This window comes from Leucopleurus acutus, assembly GCF_964270905.1.
Source record: "Leucopleurus acutus genome assembly, chromosome: 10".
In the NCBI taxonomy this organism is placed as follows: domain Eukaryota; kingdom Metazoa; phylum Chordata; class Mammalia; order Artiodactyla; family Delphinidae; genus Leucopleurus; species Leucopleurus acutus.
In genome coordinates this window covers 83175666-83193377 of record NC_139153.1, presented here as the reverse complement: position 1 = coordinate 83193377, position 17712 = coordinate 83175666, and the positions used below count along the sequence as shown (strand labels likewise).

At 45.8% G+C, this 17712-nt stretch overlaps 1 protein-coding gene across 1 annotated transcript; it reads right to left on the bottom strand.

The window, feature by feature from the left end:
- Nucleotides 1-625: 625 nt before the first annotated feature.
- TRIM27 (tripartite motif containing 27) lies at nucleotides 626-16739 on the bottom strand. Its single transcript, XM_082847847.1, has 8 exons — nucleotides 15990-16739; nucleotides 14687-14782; nucleotides 12950-13180; nucleotides 7589-7611; nucleotides 5173-5288; nucleotides 5024-5056; nucleotides 3232-3258; nucleotides 626-1710 (listed from the first exon to the last, which is right to left on the bottom strand). The coding sequence occupies exons 1-8, from the start codon at nucleotides 16407-16409 to the stop codon at nucleotides 1115-1117; spliced, it is 1542 nt and encodes a 513-aa protein (XP_082703973.1). The 5' UTR covers nucleotides 16410-16739; the 3' UTR covers nucleotides 626-1114.
- Between the last annotated feature and the right edge of the window lie 973 nt (nucleotides 16740-17712).

Below are 17712 nucleotides of genomic sequence, written 5' to 3'. Positions count from 1 at the left end.
ATTCTGGACCCATATGAACCCAATCCTACCAAGACCCAGAAGACAACAACAGTGTAAACAACATCCATACTCACTTTATTTTCAAACAGAGGAGCATGTACCCAAAGAGAAGCGGGACTCAGAGCCACTGTGGGAGCTTTTGCTCAAAGTGATCTGCCTTGGTCTTCTGACCTCGGAACACCTCGTGATCCAATGGCCATGGGGATGGAAGGGCCCCTTGATGGTACACATATTAGAAAGGTAAATCCCCCCATCCCTCAAAGGAGATGGGAGAAAAGGAGACAAAAGTCAATGAATCCCTGGCATACTGCCCCGGAATCCTTCCAGGGATAGTGTATGACTGACCATCAGTCCACAAATGTGAGTGGGAGGGGATGTAGGAACAATGGATGGTGCTGGGCAGAAAATTATCCTGGATGACGTGCATCCAGCACCTGGAGAGACTTTTCATTAGAATGAAGGGAGCTGACAAAGCCCTCAAAAAGATAGAAAAGAGCACATTGATTAGAACATTATCTCATAACAGAGGTGGGACCATTTCCCACCATTATTGTAAAATAACAGTAACTAATCAAAACACATATAGACCTCTTTAATGGAGTTAATAAATAAAACTACAGCCAATTGGGAATCAGGGGTAGAGGTACTATTCCCAGGAGGAAAAACTGGGACAAAAGGGAGCCATGCTGACAGGACTTTCTAGTCCAGCTCTAGGTTCTTAGAAAGAAGCCCTAGTTCAGAAATGACAGCAAATACCCATGATCACTATGTGGGGCTGAGCCAAGGTGTTAAATATCTTGAATGGCTCTCCGAACCCAAGATTATCCATATTCTTTATCCCCTCCAGTAATGTGTAAGACCAAGAAGTGTGGAACTCTGGAGGTGGACATGTGGTTTTTATTTCCGGGCAATCTTAATACTTCTCATTACATCTCACAATTTTCGTGGGAAGGGAGGGGATGGCAGAGAACATGGACATCCTGTCTTGCACTGCAGGGATCGGAAAGTGGTAAGGACATCCAGCTGTGATGGGCAGGAAGTGTCAAGGCAACAGGATGCCTTATGCCTGGGGTAGGAGTATGGTCAATGGCCCTTTTGGCCTGAGTTCACCTCCTCAAGGGGAGGTCTCCATGGAATGACCATGATTCCCAACATGGCCAGAAAACCCATCGATCCCACTCATGGGGCAGATGATCAGAGGAGCTGCGCTCTTCCCTCCCGAGTAACTCAGACTGAAGTAGGGCCGGACAGGCCCACAGAAGGTAGCATGAGAGAAAGTAAAGGTGTGACACCTCTCTGTCACATTGTAGAAGGAGACCTCGCCAGCATCATAGTCCAAAAAAATCCCCACCCGTTGGAGAGGGGTCCGCAGGGGGAGGGCAGTCATTGGGGAGGTAAGAGCCCAGTACTCTTTCCCATACCACAAGGACACTGCCCAGAATCCATTCTGGGGGGCCGAGGTTACTCCGCCTTTTCTGCACACTGAGTCTTCACAGACACCAATGGTCCACTTGGCTTTATCTCCCACCTCTACCTCCCAATAATGTCTCCCAGCGATGAAGCATGGAGAGCCCAAGACACAGGGAAACAGATTGAACCGCTCAGGGTTGTCAGGCAGGTCCTGCTGGAGGTAACTGTACCGCACTTGCCGCAGGTTATCAGAGAGGATCAGGCTGGGGTAGGCCGTGTCTGGATCCAGAGTCACATCCACTGCAGGGCAACAGAAGGGCAGAGGAAGGTCAGCGGAGAGCCAGGAAAGCCCACTCTGAACACCCAGCTTTTCTCCTACCCCCTAAGAAGAGAATATGAGCTCTCCAACAAAGGCACATTCATCTTACACTCAATTACATCCTGAAATTGACATTCCAAAAGTTACTGTTTGGATTAGCTAGTTACTTCTTTTAGCTAGGATATATTGAAAGTACTGAAATTTTTACCTCTATTTGCTTTTTCACATCTTAAACCACAATAACCATTATTAAGCTGAATTTGAGGTTTTCTTACATGTATGTCCAATCCCTTAATCTAAAAGTCTTGGGGACCAGAAGTTTCACAGAATACAGAATTTAGATAGACAGGGTGTGGTACAGCACTCTACAACCAAATATCAACAGATCTGCTGTGAAACATACGAATGTTCACATTACATCGGATAAAGACACTAGTCCCACATGCATCTTACAATCATGTGGTGGTTTCCTGTTTTAAAATCAGTGGCATATATTCTCTCATTTGCTCTTCATACCTGGTTCAGAAGGAAGACTCCCAAACATTCTCTCTCTGAACCAAAGCTCAGCTAGGTTGACTGATTCCCACAAAAGACTGAAGACAGGTAACTGGTGGAGGTGAGCAAGAGCCCCAGAGGCTTGGTTTTTGGTTCAAAAATCTGTTCACAACAGTTGCCCATGTTTTCCCTCATGTCATGGGTATACCTCATACCTCCAACCAGACATTTAACTCCAAGGATAGGTCAGTGTCTTATGCCCTTTTGTTCCCTCTACAGTACCCTGCGCAACATTAGGAAATGTAAGACATAAGCAAAGTAATCAAGTAATACTTGTTGAAAGAATTAGATATGGATTACAGCCAGGGGATATCAATGAAAGAAGACCCGTTGTATGTAGAGTCCCTCTGTTCATGAGGAGGATCTCATGAAACAGAAGGCGGTCCTGTGACTGTGGAAAGTACAAACCTCAGTTCTGAGTACCTATGAGGTCACAGATTTACCCAGTGTCTCTGAACCTGAGGTGTTGGTGATGGTCAAGGAGAGGGAGAGTTTCAACTCTTGCTCTGAGGCACAGAGAAGGGATGACAGCAGATTCCTCTTAGACTATCCCTAGCACTCAGAATAAGAGGTGAGCTCAGTAGTTTTGGAAGGATGACTGCCTTTTGTAAACCACACACTGCCCAAGGCTAAGTGGGTAGAGCAGCATACCAGTGTACTAGCAGTGGGAGTGCTCTACTTTTTGGAAACTGTAGTTTCACCTCTACAATCCTTCATAGCTCCTGAGTTTGATTTCCTCCTATTCAAAGGTCCATGGTTTCAGCTCTGAAGCAAAGATATTACAAACACATAGAAACAACTGATGTATTTTTGTGATTATTATCATTTTTCATACATGTAACCTAAAGGATCCTAATTAGGCACTTTCCAAAATCATTCACAATAGTAGTTATGTTGATAAGGATTTTTACTCCTTTTTCCAAATGGTTTTGTCTCCTATCACCCACCTGAGTATAACTGGGCCTCTCTCAATTCTAAAAAACAAAAGAGAAAGAAGTTACAGAAGTCATCTGAATATTTCCAGGAATACCTAAGAGACGGAGCTTTGGTTAGAGTCATCATAAAGCAATGGTTTCCATTAGACACCCCAGAACCCCTGTTGTCACTCATGCACTGATTTCTTCATACAGTGTATGACTCCGTCTTCCAGCCTAGAGCTCAAAGGGAAGAGGGATTGGAAACTTTGGGCAGAAGAGTAACGACATGCCTGAGATTGGTAGCATATGGGGCCAAACTGAGCCAAGATTAAGGATTCCGCCCTCCAGTGGGCCAGCTGGCTCTGCAGGGGGAGATGGAGGTTCTAAGTCCGCATCATAGATAACTCTTGGCTTTCATAGGCAACCTGTTCTAGGGGATGAGTGGTTCAAGTGACATCCACTACCAAGCTGGAGCAAACAAGACCACTTGCAGTAAAATGCTTTTACAGTTGAAAAAGCATTTTCATAGACACGTTCTCAGTGAGCCTTTTAAGTGACAGGAGAAGAGTAGGAAAAATAAATGAGTCAGATCAAGGAACGTCATGTCTGAGCTTCTGGTATTAAGTGGAGTTTCTCCCTGTTTTGCTTGTGAGCATTCCCTAAGTCTACATTGCTAGATGTGAAAAAAGTATGTATCTGAAAAGATACAATGCAAATAAAGTTTTAGCATATACAGGAAATTATCAGAATTATGGGGATTTGTAATTTGTACTAAATGAGAAAAGGGATTACCTACATATAAGGATTTCAAATTCTACCAGGCTGCCTAGAATTTTAGCATTTAGTATACAGCCATATGTACTGTATGCTCATATGTGATCACGAGCAGAAAATTTTGTATTAGGAAGAGCATCCCTTAAATACCTTGAACATTTTATTTAATAAACATAAATGTAGGGTTTATTACGTGTCAGGCTCCATTCTAAAAGGCTTTAGAAATGGTAACTAATTTAACTTAATCCTTACAACCCTGTGAGGTAAGAGCTACTATCCTCCTCATTTTACAGATGAGGAAATTATAGTGTAGAATCCTTATCAAGTGGCAGAGCTGGGCGCAGGACCCAGGCAGCCGGACTCCTGAATCCCTGTTCCTAACCACTTCCCTCGAGGTTCTGCCTCAATCAGTGCTGCTTGATTCCTCCTGTCCTGGTCAGCACCAGTGCCTACACGCAGCAGAAACTCTATAAATTATAACCACAAACACTAGCTCAAATGAAATGTAGCTAGGATAGTTTCTGTTCATTCTCTTTCTCAATTAAAAATAATTTTAAATAATCAAACTAATTCTGGATTAATTATTGGATTGTATATTTTTCTTCTCCATTAATGTAGATTAAGAAATGAGTGCAGGGCTTCCCTGGTGGCACAGTGGTTGGGAGTCCGCCTACCGATGCGGGGGACACGGGTTCGTGCCCCGGTCCGGGAGGATCCCACATGCCGCAGAGCGGCTGAGCCCGTGAGCCATGGCCGCTGAGCCTGCGCGTCTGGAGCCTGTGCTCCGCAGCGGGAGAGGCCATAACGGTGAGAGGCCCGCGTACCGCAAAAAAAAAAAAAAAAAAAAGAAATGAGTGCATATAGTTAAAAGGCTTCAAATTGAAACAAGAGGCTATTAATTGAAAAAATTAACAAAGCAAAAAGGAAGATGTAAAATATCAGGGGAGGCCGGCCAGCAGGTATCGCGCATTTCCCATTTTCCCACACTTTAGCGTTCATCTTCCCAGGAAACTTCAACGTCAAAAGCCCATTAAGTAGATAAATTTACCTTGGATTTTCTCCATATCTGACTGCATTTTTTCTAAGGAGAGAAAAGAAGATGTTTAGTTTGCCCATTATCTGGCTGGAAAATACATCCTCTCAGGCAATATAGTTATTGAGAGCATAAACCCTCATGGATCCCTCTTCTTACATTACCTGTGAACTGCTTTAGACTCTCAGTCAAGAACAGACACTTCTGGGCAAAAATGTGGATTTTCTCTTGCAGATCTGGAGGTGTGATCCAGGGTTCAGGGATCCTGATTCTTTCAGCCCTAAGTTTTAAAAAAAAAAGCAACAAAAAAACAAGTGAATCCCTCCCCCAACTCCACCACCTTTCAGGGTCCAGGACAAACCTGGCTAAACTGGCCAACACAGGTGGACAATCTTTAAAAGCAGCCACTCTAGTCTTTTTCCTATTCTCCTTCTAGACTATGATCCTCTGGACCAGAATAGGAGAGACATCTTATTCACCTTCTTATTCCCCCACAGTACTAGCTTCTGGCTTTTCACATGGCATGTCCTCAAAGATTTACTGAATTAAACTGAATATAAGCCTGACCTTGCCAGAAAGCACTAGATTCCATGATAAAGTCCTTGATATTTGTGGTGGGCAATGACCCATAATCCTCAGGTTCCCAAATATGGAGAGAATGGCATCTTCAGACAGACAGGTACTCTCTGGACAATACCCAGTTACCCACCACCCCCCTCAAGGGGTCTATGGCAAAGACTGACTGCTAGTTGCCCACCCAATATGCCTTCTCCCATCTTCCAAATTTTACTGGGTTCATGACTGACTGGTCTAAATTTGACCTTGTGCCTCAGTTCTGGCCAATGAGAGGTAAGAAGTATCTTGTGGTAATTTGAGAAGTCTGCATAAAAAGGAATGTGGTGCTTCCCTGGCGGCTCAGTGGTTAAGAATCCGCCTGCCAATGCCAGGGGACACGGGTTCGAGCCCTGGTCCGGGAAGATCCCACATGCCATGGAGCAACTAAGCCCATGCACCACAACTACTGAGCCTGCGCTCTAGAGCCCATGAGCCACAACTACTGAGCCCACGTGCTGTAACTACTGAAGCCCACGTGCCTAGAGCCCGTGCTCTGCAACAAGAGAAGCCCGTGCACCGCAACGAAGAGTAGCCCCCACTCGCCACAACTAGAGAAAGCCCGAGCGCAGCAACAAAGACCCAATGCAGCCAAAAATAAATAAATAAATTTATTTTTTTTTTAAAAAAAGGTTTCTGGTTATATAAAATAATAAAATAAAATAAAAAGGTATGTGATGTGACTTTTCTTCCTGCTGGTTAGCATTCTAGGAACTATCTTGGACTGTAAGAATGAGGACTGTATCTTACAGATGGCAGAAGGGTAAATGGAAAGAAACCTCAGAGTCTGATGATCACTGGAGCCACCAAACCAGCCCTGGGCTACCTACTTGCACATTTTTAATGGTGACAAAATTTTAAAATTATGTTTAAGCCTTAAGCCAATGAAATTTTGGGTTTCCTAACTCAGAGAGCCAAACTCAAACCTTAACGTCCCAAAATGCTAGAATCTAAAGGATCTATCTCCCTGTTTGTTCAGAGCTAGACTGGTACCAAAAAGTTAAAGTAGTAGTAAAAGTGAAGGGAGTATTTGTTGGGGTCACTTGGCAGGGACTAGTACAAGTTCCAGCTCATCACCATCCCATCTCAGCAGGCCTCAAAAAGCTCAGTTCTATCAACAGTTCTGTCCACACAGCCCTCCCAGCCATCCAACCCCATCTATGTGCCACCCCCCCATATCTCCTCCAATGCTCCCGCATAATCAAGCTGCATTTCCGCTGGAGGGTTTTCACCCTTCAGGGTTTTAATTAGCTTCAAAGTTCAGTTCCCTCAAAGTCAGGCTCCGCCCCAGTAGGTACCAAACATTATGCCCCCCAAGGCCTATCCCATTTGTCCTTGCCATCCAACCCTGAAAACATAATTTAATCTTGGCTTCTTGCACATTCTGGGCTTCTCCTGCTCGGTCATGTCCCAATTCCCGGGTAGCTCTTCCTCACTTTCCATCTGATGATACAGTAGAGAAATAATGAGAACAAGAGCCAGAATCCAGGTAACTCATCACTCATTATATAACTCTGAGCTGGTCTCCCTTTTCTTAGACCATATTTCCCCCATTACAGAAAAAAGAAAGAGTCAGAAACAGAGACACAGAGAGACAGAGATAACAAAAAAGAAAGGATTCTGAAATGTTTAGGAAACAAAAACTATAAAATACCCTTGCACTTTGCCTAAGTCCCTGTAAGTCTCTACCCTCTCCATAGAAGTGTCCTCATAAATCACCAGCACCCTCCTAAATGGACCCCCTACTCCACCCCTTACCCTCATAATTTGTCAACAATTCCTGAGTTTTACTGAGAAGAGCTGCACTCCATCTAGTTCTTTGCACACTAGTGACTCGGTTCAGGGACAGGCGGGACATGTGTCAACTTGGTAAGATGTCCTCAGGCTCTGGGCTCCTTCCAGAATTTCTAAGTATGAGGGAAAATCTTTTCAGGCTTGATGTAGCACGGGGGAGAGAGAAAACTGTACCTGTTCAACGTGTCTCCGATGTCCTATAAGAGAAAGGAAAAGGATAAGCATGAGAAATCATTCCTAACTTCCATTTTCTCTCACAGATGTTTGTTGAAAACCCACCTTATGGGGTGGCTCTCCTGGGAGAAACCAGGGAGACAAGGAGCACAACTCACGGTCCAGGAGCTAAAAACTGGGCAGAGGAAACTGGGCTGCACACTATTCGCTATTCTAGCACTTCCTGCACTCTCCTCCTGCACACTGGTCAAGGATCTCAAGATTTCAAATTTACTGACTCAAGCATCCCACCCTTGGACCACAACTGCCTGCCTGTCTAGCTTGATTTCTTTGACGTATTACTGTGAAATCATTTCAAATACACAGAAAAGCTGCTAGCACAAAGAGCTCCTGTATACTCTTTTTCCCATATTTATCTTTAGAATCATTTGAGAGGTCATTGTTTATATTATATCCCTTTACCCCTTTATGATTCTGTACCTCCTAAGAGCAAGTACATTTTCTTATATAACTATAGTACTGTTATCAAATTCAGGAAGCTGAATATTGATACATTTGTATAATCAACAGTCCATAACCTAATTTAATTGTCTTATTAATATTCTTTACAGCTACTCCCCTCCCCACTTAGGTAATCCAGGATCGTTCATTGCATTTTTATGATGACATGTGTCTATAAGTCTGGAGTGGCTTTTGTGACACATTGCCTTAACACTGGCTAATTATTTTATAGAATATCTCTATTTGGGTTTCCCAGATATTGCTGTCATGATTAAACTAAAGTGTACTATCTTTTTTTTTTTTTACTTCATTTATTTATTTATTATTTATTTTTGGCTGTGTTGGGTCTTTGCTGCACGCGGGCTTTCTTTAGTTGCGGCGAGCGGGGGCTACTCTGTTGTGGTGCGTGGGCTTCTCATTGCAGGTGGCTTCTCTTGTTGCGGAGCACGGGCTCTAGGTGAGCGGGCTCAGTAGTTGTGGCGCATGGGCTTAGTTGCTCCGCGGCATGTGGGATCTTCCCAGACCAGGACTCGAATGTGTGTCCCCTGCATTGGCAGGCGGATTCTTAACCTCTGCACCACTCAGGAAGTCCTCAAGCTGTACCGTCTTTGACTAGTGTATGCTGTTTGCCTCTAAATAAACATGATATTCACTTGTCCTTTATTGGTGATATTTTATAGCTACTATTTTCCCTTTTGTAATTAACAAGTAATCTAAAAGTGATACTTTGAAATTATGTTAATATGCCAGTCCCTATCAAACTCCCCCTCCCCTTAGGTTTAGCATCTGTCAATAATTATTGTCTAAATTAACTTTTAATATGATAGTTGCCAAATGATCATTTTCTACCTTCAAAATTCCTTCTAGCAAAACAAAACAAAACAAAAATTCCTTCTAGCGCTTCCCTGGTGGTGCAGTGGTTAAGAATCCGCCTCCCAATGCAGGGGTCACCGTTTGATCCCTGGTCTGGCAAGATCCCGCATGCCACGGAGCAACTAAGCCCATGGGCCACAACTACTGCCACAACTACTGAAGCCCACGGGCCTAGAGCCCGTGTGCCGTAACAGAAGCCACTGCAATTAGAAGCCCGCGTACCACAACAAAGAGTAGCCCCTGCTACTAGAGAAAGCTCACGTGCAACAACGAAGACCCAACGCAGCCAAAAATAAATAAATAAATAAAATTTAAGAATTCCTTCTACATTACTTAGTCAACATTCTACTGGAAGGAAGAATTTTCCCTCATTTATTATTAGTATGGACCCATCAATTCGTACTTTATTCAATGGGTTATAATCCATCACTGTTCTTATTTATATCGGTGCTCAAAATATCCGAGATGTGGCCAGAGAGAGTCTGTCACTCTTTCTCGTAACTCCTCTCATCACATTCTCCCCATTCCCATTATTTTCAGATTTATCCTTCCAGTCTTCCCTTTGCAAAAATAAACAGATACATGTATTTTCCAATTATTTCATCTTTCTTACACAAAAAGTAGCACACTCTATATTTTGCACTTTGATTTTTTTCACTTACCAATATATTATAGAAACCACTCTGTATCAGTTCACAGGTATATTTCTTTTTTACAGTTGCCTAATATTCCTGTGTGAGTGTGTGTATACATATGTACAATGTTAAATACAGGTAGACAATAATGAACATCTTGCCCACTTCCTGACCTCAGTGGGAATGCTCTAATTTTCCCGCATTAAGTAAGATTCAGCTTACCTTTCAAATGACTACTACCATGACCCCTCTTCCCCATGGAGCCCACAACCCCTCTTTTTTCTCTACTTTTACTTATCATCCAGTTTTTTTTTTAATAAATAAATTTATTTATTTATTTTTGGCTGTGTTGGGTTTTAGTTGCTGCACACGGGCTTTCTCTAGTCGTGGCGAGTGGCGTCTACTCTTTGTTGCGGTGCGCGGGCTTCTCATTGTTGTGGAGCACAGGCTCTAGGCGCACAAGCTTCAGTAGTTGTGGCATGCAGGCTCAGTAGTTGTGGCTCACGGGCTCTAGAGGACAGGCTCAGTAGTTGTGGCTCACGGGATTAGCTGCTCTGCGGCATGTGGGATCTTCCCGGACGAGGGCTCGAAGCTGTGTTCCCTGCATTGGCAGGTGGATTCTTAACCACTGCGCCACCAGTGAAGTCCCTATCACCCAGTTTTGATTTCACGGTCCATGTGTTCAAAAATATTCTCACAAATACCTTCTACCTTAAAAAAATGGGCAAACCCGTAAAGATACAAATTTGTGGTTGCCACTGGGTAGAAAGGAATGAAGAATGACTGTTTAATGGGTACGAGGTCTCCTTTCGAGGTAATGAAAGTGTTCTGGAATTACATAGCTGTGATGGTTGCACAACACTGAGTTTACTAAATGTACTAAATGTACTAAGTTGTACACTTTGAAATGATTAAAATGGTGAATTTAGGTTATGTATATTTTATCACAATCAAAAAACCAAAAAACAACAAAAAAAAAGCTCAAATCTTGCAAAGCCCTAATCCTGGATGAGCCCAACTACCTGCTCTCCCTATGCCTGGCACCAGAGCAGTAACAGTCTGAAAAAGCAGGGACAAGAAAAAGGTCACACAACTGGGCAGACAAGTCCCAGTATAAACTGACGTCCACTGACCAAGTAATTCTAATACATCTCACAAACCAGATGGCTTTCCCATACTCTGAAACAATAATTTCAGAACTTTTCCACATTCTTCAAAGCTCATATTTTCTCTAATCCCTGCTCAATGGGAGCAGATGGTCCTGCTTTTCTAACTTCAAAAGAGAATAAGAGCCAACGGGGTACTTCTTGGTGGCGCAGTGGTTAATCCGCCTTCCAATGGCGGGGACTCGGGTTCGAGCCCTGGTCCGGGAAGATCCCACAGGCCACGGAGCAACTAAGCCTGTGCGCCACAACTACTGAGCCTGTGCTCTACAGCCCGCGAGCCACAGCTACTGAAGCCGTGTACCTAGAGCCCATGCTCTGCAACAAAGAGAAGCCACCACAATGAGAAGCCCGCGCACCGCAACGAAGAGTAGCCCCCGCTCACTGCAACTAGAGAAAGCCCTCACGCAGCAATGGAGACACAAATGCAGCCAAAATAAATAAATAAAATAAATTTATTAAAAAAAAAGCCAACGGGTTTTAGCTACCAAAATGCACAACATGCCTGCATCTATCTGCCCCCACCGTCCTTTCTTCCCATACAACAGAGGATCTTCCAAAACTAAGTCCCACACATATGCTTTAGTCACCTTTCCCTTCTGCCTTCTCAGAAACAGCACATTAGTGATTAGTTCATCCTTATAGCTTCAGTAATTTTCTTCACCTGAATCCTTACAACATAGGTGCTCCTTTCCACATTTTCTTTTAAAATATGTTTAGCTAGTTTCTTTAAGCATCCCCTCCCCATAAAGCCCCACAATCCTACCTCATCTCCGAGTATTTTTTTTAATATCTCCTTCACAGTCTTACTTCTTGAAATAGTCATTTACTCTTCCAGTTTCCATTCACCCTCTGTCACCACAACTCTCCCTCATATGGCTCCTGACCAAATTATTCCACTGTGGCAGAATATCAATGATTATCTGAGATGAAAATCATTGAGATGATAATGATTATTATCAAGATTATCAATGATGCCCATGTTTTTAAACCAAATGTATCTCAGCCCTTATATTATTTCACCTCAACTGCATTAGATTCTGTTGTCCACTCCCTCCTTCCTGAAACATTTTTCCTCCCTTGCCACATTCTCTGGTCAACTGTTCGCTTTGCAAGCTCTTCCTTCTCTCCCTGGCAATTAAATACTGGTGTTAGTTAAGGCTCAAGATTAAGACTTCTCGTTTTAATCTAAAGCAGGAGTCAGTGAACTTCTTCTAAGGAAAAGGCCATACAGTCTCTGTCACAACTTCTCAACTCTGCTGCGACAGACAATACATAAATGAATGGGCGTGGCTGTGTTCCAATAAAAAGTATGGATAATGAAATTCAAATTTTATATAATTTCACATATCATGAAATAACATCCTTCTGATTTTTCCCCAACCATTCAAAACTGTAAAAAGCATACTTAGCTTGCAGAACATACAAAAACAGGTGGCGGGCCATAATTTGCTGACCCTAACCCTATCCTATCAGCCCCTTTTTAAGGGCGTTTATCAACACCAATGATACTTGTTTGCTCACTTCTTTATCATATGATCTCAACATTAGAATTTAAATTTCAGGAGAGCTTATTCACCACTTAATTCCGGTGCCTAGACTAGTGCCTGACCCAGAATAGACAATTCATATGCACTGAATGAACAAATGACAGTCAGGCATCCTCTCATTTCCAGTGGTCTTCCTGGGTTGGGTGCATTGCAGCTTTATCACCTGCACTACCAAGATTAAATCACAAGACTGCTTGGGCTGACCACTCCCACTCAAGCGTTTGTTTTGTAGCTGTGGTAATACACACATACATGTTAAAATTACAGGGTAACTGGAGTGAGGAGGGTCTTTAAATGACATGTGGGCCACACCCCTCATTACATAATGAGTAGATGAGGTCACTGAGGCCCAGAGAGGTCGAGAGCCTGTGATCAGACCACTTATCAGTGCAGGACAGGCCTGGGCATTAGGCCTCCCTTTTACCCTTTCCATGAGACAGTGCAACTGACTGACCCAAGCTGTGTCAACCAGGTCCTCTATTGTACATTTCCCCTCCAACATGCCCAACAGAGAGCTTGGCAAGCCCCTGCTACTCCCAGAGTTGGCAAGGCAGTTGGGGGGTCCTGGATACTCCTTGGCAAAGAGAGAAGGGAGACCTTTTAGCAGGAGCTGTCTTGGCAGGGCGCGCTAAGCCTCACCTGCAGGAGCTCCCTGGTGGGCTGCTGCTGCTTCTCTTCCAGCTGGGCGATCAGGTTGCTGAGGTGGGAGATGTTGCAAGAGAACTGAGTGATGGCACCATTGATACTGTTGTAGATGGCCAAGTCTAGCTCCTCGAGACGGGCCAGGAGGCGATACTCATGCTCCTTCAAGGAGTGATACAGCTGCTCAAACTCCCAAACGATCTTCTCCCTCTCCATCTGGGTCAGGCTCTGTGTGGATGACAGGCAAGGGCAGTGAAGAGAGGAAAGGCTACTTCTAGAGCCCTTCATATTTCTCCCCTGGCTATCCACCCCAAGACCTCATCATTGCATTCAGGTATACTATTTACTGTGCAACAGTGATGCACACACACCTTGCTTATAAATCCTTTTCACGAACTTATACTTCTCCTGAAAGGGACAAGTCTTTCAATGAATAAACAATACAATATAATCTTAGAAATGAAAGAGTCCTTAAAGCTCAACTAATTCAGTGCTTTGCAAAGAGAATGCCATTGGCACCCTGGTGGGGGGGGGCAATTCTGCCTGCATGGGACTGTTCTTTGCATTGCAGGACATTTAGCATCCTTGCCCAACCCTCCCCAATCACTCCAACCAAACACCCACACACCACGGAGAGGAGGAGAGGGCAGTACTCACCTCGCTGAAGAACCAAAAGTCTAGTCCAACCTACCTATTTCACAAGTGAGGAAACTGAGGCCTAGAGAGGTAGTATTACTCTCTCCATCTATTCAACTGGCTACTGACAGAGCCAAGAAGTATGTCCAGGTGCCCTGATTCTCAAAGAAGGGCTGTTTCCCCCCTTTGACAATCCCCCCCAGAGAGGACACAGTGGTGTGCTTAATGATTTAAGTCCACTCAGGCTCACTAGAAGATTCTCCTTCAGTCAGACCTATTTTCAAGCAAAGGCAGCTGAAGTCTCAGTGGATTCTGTGAGCAGAACAAGTGGTGGGATCTTACGGCATCATGGGAGTAAGTTCCCAGTCCAAAAGTTCTATACTACACCCTGGCCAGGACTGACAAAATTTCTCACAAGATGGTGCTAGACACTACTAGTCTAAGAGTTTGCTTTTCAGATGCAAATACCTCTAATGGATGGGAATTTGTAATATTTTATTTATTGTTCAAAAGAGGCTTAAACACTTAGATGGTAGACATATAAGTATATATTATAAAAAGTCTCTATTTTTTTTTCCAGAACAAACCCCCCCAAATATCCCTATCACAAATCAGCACATTAGTCACTTGCTAAGGCTTTGGGAGACTAGGGGAAGGGAACAAACTGAAAAGTTCAGAACTGAACTGTCAAGAAAAGGAACATTCCAGGAAGAAGCAACAGGCGGGCTTACAGAAAGCCACTGTCAGCAACTGTCTGCAGAATGGTACAAAGGAGGCTAACTGTGCCCAAGAATCTCACCTGTATTAGCTTTGTCAGGGATCAACCTTGATCTGCACAAAGCTAGCAGATTAAACTTTTGATAGGTCAGATCTCTAGGGGTTCTAAACTCAGCTATTCCATCCTTTCCCCCAAAATGTGGGAGGGAATCCCTTGGTTCTCCAGGTGAATTCCCAACTGCCATATAAGGTTGTTCCACCCACACCTAGAAGTTCTGGGCGACGTGACTGCACAAGGTTAAGGGGAGCTTAACAGCCTCACAAAAAAAAAGAGAGTGACAGGCAGAACTGATATTACCTGTGAATTCCAAAGAACCTTACCAAGAGCTCAGCTCGTGCCTGTTCCCCCTGTGCCCGACGCCTCTTCTTTAGGTCTTTCACTCTTTTTAGGTGGTCCAGCTGGTTCTGGATTTGCTCCTAAGAAAAGCAAAAACAGGTGGGCAGTTCAAGATTAGGCAGACCATACCATCAATATGGCTATTCTGCTTATCACACGTGCAACCCACATTCCTGATGCCAAGTTCCTGGTTAGAGCCTATCCTTGGACCATACTGCCATCACCAGGGCACAGGGGTCACCAGACCTCTCCTTTGGTAGTTTGTATCTTAAATGGTGGGTCACCTACCTGCCCTTGGAAGGATACTGCATGGCTTAGTGGAAAGGTGAATGGACTAGGAGGCTTTAAGTTGTCGCTCTTTCACAGACGCGTACTGAGAAAATGACTTAACTTCTCTTATTTTCCTCTGGTGTGACATGGGCAAACACCACCTTCTCAACCTACTAGAGGGTTATCACCAGTGTGAGTAAAAGAATATTTTTGAAAGCACCATAAATGTTAAGTGAATAATTTTGCATGAATGTACTCACATTTAAACATGTACATAATTGTGTACATATTCCTGCAGTCCTCAAACACACAGATCATGCACTCCTTGAATGTTGCCTTACAACTGTTTTATATTTAATACTTTGTTTCCACGTTATTGTTTAGCTGTGCCAGTCTGTTGGTTCAAGAGTTCACAAAGGGATCCACACATCATTTTATTTCACTCAATCTTCATAACTGTGTTATCTCCTATGAGTCTCACGGTGGTTAAATGACTTAGGTAGTAAGGAGCTCGTTCTTTTCCGTGAGCTTCTAGAAGAGGACGGAGCACAGGGAAGTGCTGGGGAATGGAGAGGTGATGGGCCTCTGCTTGATGTGTATACAGCCAGTTAACGTCCGACTGTGTTTTGTCTCAGATCATCTAGGAGCCGACAGGAGTGCGAGCGTCTCTGAAGCTTGTCGTTGTGGACGTGGTTTTACGCATATCTTTTATACCGTCAAGAGGGGTCTCCATGGGCCGTCTTTATGTATAATGTGCCCGTGAGCGGGTAAACATAGAGGCACATAAGGAAATGAGAGTGGGGGTGGGGAGACTTCTGGCTTCCTCACCAGCTACAGGTTTTCCTCCCAAATCTGAGTGCCGAGGCTCTGGAGCGGACAGAGAGGAAATGACGGCTGTGAACCACACGTCCGGCTCAGCCATTTTCTAGGCGGAAAAAAGGAAGCCCCTTTGGCTCTCTCCTCCCTTTGTCCGACTCGCGCTCCGGCCCCTCCCCGCCCCGCACGCCCGGCCCTCACCTTGAAGCCCTCCACCGCCTCCTCGAGCGGCAGCACGCTGTGGCCGCGGTGCTCGCGGGAGCGGTCGCACACCACGCAGATGGGCATCTGGTCCTCCTCGCAGTACAACTTCAGGGGCTCGCGGTGTTTCTCGCACACGCCCATCTCGCCTCCGGGCCCCGACGGCCGCTCGGTGCGCAACTGCTTCACCAGCTGGGTCACGTTGGCCAGGTGCCGGTTGGGCCGCATGTGCCGCTGCGGGAAGGTCTCCCGGCACTGGGGGCACGACACATTGGTCTCCGCCGCGCCCCAGCAGCGGGCGAGGCAGGCGCAACAGATGTTGTGGCCGCAGTCGAGCATCATGGGCTCGACAAAGTACTGCAGGCACACGGGGCAGGTGGTCTCCTGCTGTAAGCACTCGGCCACGCTCCCGGAGGCCATGGCGCGGGCCCGCAGGGGCGCACGGGCATGGGCCCCGGCGCCCAGCCCTGCGCGGAGCCCAGCTGTACCGCGCTCCCTCCCGTTCGCTGCTTCTGGGCGGCGCCGGGAGGCGAGCCCGGCTGCCGGAGGGCGGCTCCTCCCCGGCCCTGATCCCAGACGCGCCCGCGCGCTGGAACCCGGCGCCGCTGCGCCCGCCGAGGGAGCGTGGGGATATTGCGACCCCACCTAGCCCAGCGGCTATGCGAGGGGGCAGCTGGTCGGGCGCCGCCGGTTGGACTCGCAGAGCCAGGCGCTCACAAGGCTCAGGACAACGTGGCCGCGTCCGAGCGGATCCCGACAGCCCCGCAGACCTCACCCCGGCGCGAGCGGAAGGGGCGGCTCGGGGGCGGGGCTTGGCTCAGGCCTCCTGCGCACGGCAAGATTTCCTGGATTCAGGCCTGGATGATTTCCTCCGCAGAGGTCCGCGGAGGCCTAGCCGCCCGCCCTGGGGCGGAACGCGCGGGCGCGGGAGCCTTGGATACCGGTTACAGAGACAGGCGGTGTCCGCGGGGTGCGGCGGGGACAGGGTATCCCCTGCCTGCACGCTCCGGGCCCGCCGCCGAGCTTCGGCGGCCCTGGGCCTGGATGCCTGGTCTTTTGTTGGGTTTCCTGTCTGGTGCCCACGCCTCAGCAAAGGCGAGAGAAAGCTAGCTTTGTGTTGGTGTGGTAAGAAGAGACATCTGGCCTCCCCGGGAGGCCGGAGGGATGAGGGTTGCAGACTGAGCCCCACCCGGCCTGTGAGGAGCTTTATCAAACAAACCCCATTTACAGGCGCTCGCAATTCTGTTTCGCAAAAGAAAGGCTTAATTATCAGGCGGCAACATTTCTGTGACAGAAACAGACAAGCCCAGTTCTGCTGCTTCTTATTGTGCCTAAGCAAACTGGTTTACCATTCTGAGCTTCAGTTTCCTCTCTGATGAAATGGTAATAATTATACCCCAGCAAGGAGGGAGACTTCCTTACAACTTTTACTTTTTAAACCCTAAGTATGCTTATCCATTAAAATAGTAAAGTACCCACTGCAAAGAGCTGTGTTGAATAGAACCTAAACATGCTTGCTCCTTCCTGAAGTATAGGGAGATTGGGAATCCTGTGGGTGACACAGGCTCTTTTCATTATCCAGTAAACTTAAAAAAATTTTGCGTTGTTCCGTCATCCCTACCTTGGTGTTTCCTCGTTTCCTTTGCTATTTTCTCAGTACTGTCCTTCCTCTAGATTTAATTGAATTTGGGCAGGCTTGCCTGTGTTGATTTAATTTACATTA